The sequence below is a fragment of the Sinocyclocheilus anshuiensis genome, unplaced genomic scaffold (assembly GCF_001515605.1).
Source record: "Sinocyclocheilus anshuiensis isolate Anshui unplaced genomic scaffold, SAMN03320099.WGS_v1.1 scaffold87, whole genome shotgun sequence".
NCBI classification, from domain to species: domain Eukaryota; kingdom Metazoa; phylum Chordata; class Actinopteri; order Cypriniformes; family Cyprinidae; genus Sinocyclocheilus; species Sinocyclocheilus anshuiensis.
Window position 1 is genome coordinate 522630 of NW_015549609.1, and position 7764 is coordinate 530393.

The window sequence follows — 7764 nt, forward strand, 5'->3', positions numbered from 1 at the left end:
AAAAAAAAAAAAAAAGCAAGTCATCAAGTAATTCTAATAGAATTCACAGAAAAACTGATCCTGGATCTGCACGAAACAACACATCCATGCATCCTTTGCTTCATGAACTCATGTCAGCATGCTGCCGCCCCGATGCTCCGGTTGACCCTGGTTGCTGTGGTGAGACTCACGCTGTATCTCCTAGGTAACGCTTGCCTTCAGAACAGCAGCAGGCTTGGAGTTACGGCACGGCTCAAGAAGCTGTTCCTATGCTCTTCTACCAAAGCACCATCCACCACTACCCAAAGCAAGTCCTCTTTCAACACAAACCTCCAGCAACTTTCTCAGAAAGCTCTATTGCTATTAGTTTATTGTCCACACTCTTGTGAAAAAGAAGTGTGCTTACACCTATTGAATATGTACCTAGGTACTACTTAAGTGTGTCAGAAAGCACTCTTAAGTTCAGCGAATTGTATTTAATATACATTTAGACTATAATATAATCATTTTTATTACATTCAACATTATAATTCACACTTCAGTATATATTTTAAAGCCTTTTATTTCCATAATAAGTACTCTTTTTAAAAGTATCCTAAAGTGTATTTCTTTTTCACAAGGGTAGTGTCAATCCTTTCATTTCTTTTTCTTTAACTCTTCTTAACTATTTCATCTTTGACCTCTGGATTTCTCTATCTCTCACTCTTTTCATGTCTTTATGTAAGCCAAAGACATTTGTACTCAAGTCTTCCAGCTGCCAGATTATTACATTATAGTATTATACTGGATTTGTTACAGTATGTCCTCTGAATACCTCCTGCTCTATTCTTGGGAAGGTTATGTTCTTTCAAAAGCCAAATAGGTGAAAAAAATTAATTAAGAAATCACAGCATACTGTACAGTACTGACCATTTTTATATTCAGGAAACAACATTGCAGCAAATCCTAAATATCAATTGCATTGAATTCTGGAAGTGAGCTAGAAATGATTAACTGTCATAGTAATTGTTGATTGTTAAAATGCTCTATTTTGTATTTTTAATGAACAACTTTAGATGCCAAAGTATGCTGCTATTGAAATATTTATGCATTGTTTTATGAAACAGGGCTGTTAGCATGAAGCGGTAATGATACTACAATTACTCTGATTGCATGTGATCGCTATACTCCCAGAAGGACGAGATGAGAAAATGTTGTTCATATGTGTCAGTTCTGTTTGCCAGTCATTTGATGAGTCGTCTTCTGTGGATCAGAGGGTCATATGTCAGCTATTAGTCTTCCACGCTTCAGGTGTCACAGTAATCACTGTGCCTCCCAATAGCACCCGTCACCTCTGATTAATGTTATGAGACTCACTCTACATTTCATTGTTTTACTGGCTTCTGTTCCTCACTCATTATTTTTAAAGATTATTTCGTCTTTAGGGGTGTAAATAATGTGTAAATCTCAGACGCAGGTCATAATGGATACTAGATGACCTAATTTAATGTAGAGAAATCCAGTTGTCCAGCAATACTTTTTTATAAGGGTTCAAATATGAGCTGAAAGCTTTTTTAGATTTAAGGCTAATGTGGTTGAGACACCAAGGCCTGTTAAGATCCTTTGGACAGATGGAAAGCCAGATCAAATTGCTTTGAATATTTGAGATTTGCTCTAGAACCTTGTCAGTCTGCCAGAATGGTACATATTTGCTATAATGACTATGTGATGCTGCTTTTATACAACAATTCATTAAACAAGAAGTGAATATTGGGTAACTTGCATTTTAGACAATAAATTAACAGTGTATTTTTGCTTTGCCAAGGAAAATAGTTTCAAAGCAGAAAGAAATATTGCACGTCTTTGTGCAAAATATGAATCAGTGCTTTTGAACAAATTGGTTTAATGAATGATTTAATGGCTCACTCATACATGTTTTCAGTTGTTTCGTTAATGAATGAATCAGTGTTTTTAGGCAAATTGGTTGAGTGAATGATTCAGTGACTCACTCATATAGACATTCACTTGTTTTTATAACGAATGAATCAGTGTTTTTGACCAAATCGGTTGACTGAATGATTCAATGACTCACTGTGCTGCATCCCAATGTGCCTACGTATACTACACCCTTAAAGTATGTACTTTTTTGGTGAAGAAAATGTACTCACTTTTGAGTGTGTAGTAGAAGAGTAGGCAAGCTTTGGGACATACTATCACGTCATACAATTGTGTCTTTAACGGACTGCTCTGTCGCATAGTTATATGCACTCTGTCACTGTAAACTGGGGCTGTCAGTCATCTTGTCACAGTTAACATCCTCCACATTTAATTTAATTTAACGTCCTACCTTATTGGAGAGAAAAGAAGTAGCACGTTGATCTGCCAGCCGTGGGACTTTATACGGAGAACTCTGCTCATATTTTTGTATAATGATGCATTTAAAAGTTAATTGCCAATCAGACATTTATAAAAGTTCACATTGTTGTTGCAGATGAGAAATAACACAGATACCATTAAATAAATATTTTTACCAGGTTAAATGTTGATTATTAGTAACTCAAACCCCTTAATCTAGACACACACATCTGCCATGTTTGTAGTTTTTTAAAAGCTTTTTATTCGTGTTTGTAGTTCTGAATCGAATCCTTCACCAGAGCGCAATGGATTGTGGCCAATATTAGCCATTAGAGTGTGCACAGATCCACACTTCAAAAATCTACCTGAAATAGTAGACAATCCAGGGACTTTTGGCATACACTTTTCAACATACTATGCTTTGGCATACACTTATTCTGATCTCACATACTATTTAGGATGGATGGCATGAACACTGGGATGTAGGGATTCGTTGTTTTGTTAATGAATGAATCAGCGTTTTTGACCAAACCAGTTGAGTGAATGATTCAGTGGCTCATTTATAAAAACAGTGGCTACATCTGAATATGCATACTTCCCTACTATTTAGTAGGCAAAAACAGTATGTGAAAAGAGCAGTATGTCTGAATTTACAGTATTGATAGAACAGTAGGCAAAAAGTACCTGGGTGACTTCTGCTGAGATTTCAAAGTATGAGGCCAAGGGGCCATGGGAGATGATTTGTAAATGGCACTGAAGCATCATGGCGAATTAAATTGTGAGTATGCAATTTCAGATGCAGCCAATCACTTAATGAATGAATCAGTGTTTTTGAACAAATGTGTTGAGTGAATGATTCAATGACCTACTCAATGACAATAGTCTTGTTCGAAGTGCATCGGCGCTGTGCAGACCGATTGGAGTATGACATCAAAGCGCCAAGAGAGCGATTGTACAGCAGACGACTCTTTATTTTTTTTAATTGCTCTTGCGGTACTTTGATGTCATAGACCGATCGGTCTGCGTACCGCCGATGCATCTAAAGCAAGCCTATTCACTTGTTTTTGCTCCTGAATGAATCAGTGCTTTTGAGCAAATTGGTTGAAGTAAACGATTCAGTGACTCGCTCTTAAAGTCACGTGTGGCCATCTAGTGGCGTATTGATGTAACTGTGATGTAACACAAAATTGTGTTTTTGATGAAAAATATATTTATTAGGGATGTGACGAGATCTCGTGGCACGAGATCTCGCAAGATCCGGTGTGTCTAACGTGCCGATATCCTTGCAAAACAATTTGCAGTTTACATTAGAGCTGCACAATTAATCGTTTAAAGATCGCGATCTCAATTCAAACACCCACGCAATCTTATTCCTGAATGACAACAATTCAGCTATGTCTATTACGACTGTTTCACATCGTGAGTGTCAGTGGAGTGTGAGAAGCACGTTTTGTCGCTGCCCATGTTAATGAATCATTCATGCTGCTGCTGATCCAGAAAGAGCAACATTATTCTTTAATATCTTATTCCTGAATGACAACAATTCAGCTATGTCTATTACGACTGTTTCACATCGTGAGTGTCAGTGGAGTGTGAGAAGCACGTTTTGTCGCTGCCCATGTTAATGAATCATTCATGCTGCTGCTGATCCAGAAAGAGCAACACAAACAGTCTTTTCAACCACACATCATTATTTCTGTGTTACAGACATTTAAATAACACTGGGATAAGTACTGGGATAAAAGTTTATAGTTTGGGTATAAACACTTATTCTCTTCAGTAGCGATCAAAATGAAAGTATCTTAACACTTGTATGTATGTACCGCTTATACTCTTCCGCCAGGAGGTGGCGACAACTGCCCGTTTAAAAAAAGTATTTGTCATTGAATCATTCATTCAGGAGATTCCAATTGTGAAACAGATCTTTATGAATTGAGACACTGACTCATTCATTGATTTTTTATTTTTATTTTTTTTTCAAATTAATATATTTTTTAAAGACTTAAGCAATGAACATTTTGTCCCCTAAATGTTTCATCATTGAGGATTTCTTTAAAAAAGTCTTAAAATCTCGTCTCGTCTCGTTCTCGTGAACCCAGTCTCGTGTCTCGTCTTGTCTCGTGGGATAAGTGTCTCGTCACACCCCTAATATTTATATATTAGATCTCATTAAATGTTGTATATCTAATATTGCCTGTGGAATACAAAGTCCTCAATGTTTTTATATGTTTTGTCATTATTTGGTCCACTACTTATTGATCAAAAATAGAATTTTAGATGAACACTGTTAATCTGAGTTTGAAGAGATGGATCGTAAGCCTGAAGTTCTGTGTTTCTCTACAGACAGTGTCGAGGATGAGCTGGAGCTGTCTGCTGTGCGACATCGACCAGAAGCTTTGGAGCAGCTGGAGGCTCAAACGCGTTTCTCACGCAAAGAGCTTCAAATCCTCTATCGGGGCTTTAAGAATGTGAGTTAATGCTTTTGACTTCAAAAACAGAGTTTGATTTTTTTTTTCTTTCATATCGAATTCGATTGCATTTAGAATAAGGTTATTGATTATTTTTCTTTATTATTCCTCTTGAATGTTGGTTTGATGTGGAACATGCCAAACGTTGCAGAAAAACTATCACGCTTGCTACAATAATCAGATCAGCAAAGGTCTCTAGAGTGTCCCTGAGGCATAAATGTCCTTTCTCACCTCTGGTGCACAATGTAATGAGACAACACCGAATTAACTCGACCCAGATTGTCAGGTGACAAGCGTGAGAGTGGCACAATGGTCCTTTATTATCAGACTCTCAAGAGGAGATATCAGAAGACTGTAATCCTTCCTTCAGACCACACACACACACACACACACACACACCGCTGGCAGGTGATGACTGCACTGAGGTTTTCTAGCACCCTCAATACTGTCTTATTCATTTTCCCATGTGGTGTCCCAGATACTGTAAATGTTAAACTACTGTTTTCATTTTTTATTATTTCACATTTATTATCACCTGCCATTTCCACTGCTTTTGCTTCTTTTTCTTGGATTTTTAACTATCAAGTTCTAAAATCCTCCAAAAGAGATTTAATTAGTAAATCATTGTCAAGGGTCCTGTCCCAAATGCTGCCCCAAGCCCTCACGTTCCTCCTCTGACTGCACACTTTGATGATGTAGTTGTAGGGCTGAGCAAAAGGGCACATCGAGGGCACGTGAGCTTTCTTCTGGAACCTCAAATATTGAACTGGCCACCCTACGGTCTTGTGAATTTCACAGACTTGCACACGCAACAGCTATTGCAGGTGTGCAACACCTCATCAAGTGTGTCATGTGGGACAGGCCTGCCTCACTACAGCTTGTTATTCTCATTTTGCTTTGTTGGCCAACACTGGTTTTGCTATTATCCTGATTACAGCAGAAAACTTTACAAAGTTGAGTCTTTGAACTGTTATAACTGCCATTAGAAAGGGTTTTCTCTTCATCCATTAACATCTTTTTCTGTATTTCAAAGGACGCCAGTGTTTGTCAGAGAGAAAAGGGTCCATATTGTTTGTGTTTGTTCATTTATTTCTTGGAAATAGACAGACAGACAGTGCTGCTTTTATTCCTCCTTAGTTCTCAGCATCGCTTTTGTTTGTATTTATAAATTCTAGATCTATGTATCTTTGCTAATTATGTAAAAAAAAAAATTTGTTTTAGAAGAAATTAATATTTTTATTCAACAAGGATGCATTAAATTGATCAAAAGTGAAAGTAAAGACATTCATAATATCACAAAAGATTTCTATTTGAAATAAATGCTGTTCTTTTGAACTTTCTATTCATCAAAGAATCCTGAAAAATGTATCACGGTTTTCACAAAAATATTAAGCAGCACAGCTGTTTTCAACATTGATAATAAGAAATGTTTCTTGAGCAGCAAATCAGCATATTTTAATGATTTCTGAAGGATCATGTGACACTGAAGACTGGAGAAATTATGCTGAAAATTCAGCTTTGATCACAGCAATAAATTACATTTTAAAATAAAAAAATAGTTGTTTTAAATTGTAGTAACATTTTACAATATTATTGTTTTTACTGTATTTTTGATCAATTAAATGCAGCTTTGATAAGCGTAAGAGACTTCTTTCAAAAGCATTAAAAAATCTAAACCCCAGATTAAACTAATTTAAAGGGATAGTTCACCCAAAAATGGGTGACGGTAACCATTGATTTCCATTATATGGAAAAATGCTATGGAAGTCAATAGCTACCATCAGTTGTTTGCTTACCAGCATTTTTTCAAATCAGTTTTTAAATGGTACTTTTTCTTTTGTTATCACATCAAGGGCATCAGAACTGGTGCCTCAAAAACTTACAAATAAATAAATAAAAATGAATCAGCAATCCAAAACCAAATACGGCTGAGAGAGGTTTGAAAATGTTTGGAAGAATTCAACCTTGTAGATCAGTGAAAGTCATGCAAAATAATCTGTTCGTAGTGGATTTTACAGACGAGGAGATTTCATTTTATGAGAGATGGTGGTCATATTTTTCTTCTTACTAGGTTAATTACACTTTACAAATGATCAGGACCTAAATTAAACTTGATTATCTGCAAATTAGCTGAAAAAGAAAAATGAGCTGAATCTGCTACTATCAGAGTATTTCAGATTAGCTTCGGCTTCATTCAGACTTTTTCATTTGTGTTATTTCGGTTGTATTATCCTATGACTCCCATAAATTATTGGTAAACTGAAACCAAAATATGCCAGATATTCTGTCCCTGATCCTCAGTGTGCTGTCAGTGAATGAGCATGCTTCAGCAAGCTGAAAGCTGAAAATTACAGTCTGTGTATTTTAACAGTGTTAATGAACCCTGCATTGCTCCCGGAGTTTTTGATAATGTTGAGAAGACTTTGACAGTGATGGTTTCCCTTACGAAAAAGAAGTTTATTCAAGTGTGCTATTAGAATACTTCTTTTAAAATAAAAAATAGGAAAGTATACTTTTAGTCTATTTTTTATGTACTTCTCATATGTACTTCTCAGAAATATACTTAAAATGACATTTAAGTATAGTTGAATTATACTTTAAAAAAAAGTCTAATTATATTTGAGCTATACTTTTGCTCCTAGAATCCGTGTTTTCATTGTTATACTGTAGAGGGCACTAGTACACATCTTCTGTTTTTTTCCAAAAAAACACAAGTGAAGAAGAAACTGAAACAACAGATGCTTCCACATGTATTCTAACACGATCATCAGACATAAAACAGCATCAAAACTGTGTAACGTTATGGAATAAAATGTCGACCAATGAAGAGGTAATAATAACTGTCAAGCTTTGGGGTGTTGATCGACTCTATCTACGTTTTGATTATCATTCTGAATCCAATTCATAGTCTTTTTTCAGCTTTTGTTCAAAATGTTGTTTATTAATTTATTTTTTATTTATGAAACTTACCCACATTCAAGTG

At 35.9% G+C, this 7764-nt stretch overlaps 1 protein-coding gene across 1 annotated transcript in view; it reads left to right on the top strand.

The window, feature by feature from the left end:
• Window positions 1-7764, top strand: part of LOC107659123 (Kv channel-interacting protein 4-like) — a 186290-nt gene that overhangs the window by 156706 nt on the left and 21820 nt on the right. The window contains exon 2 of the mRNA XM_016447952.1: window positions 4657-4781. Within this exon, the coding sequence (XP_016303438.1) occupies window positions 4657-4781 (125 nt within the window). The remainder of the gene's footprint in view (window positions 1-4656; window positions 4782-7764) is intronic.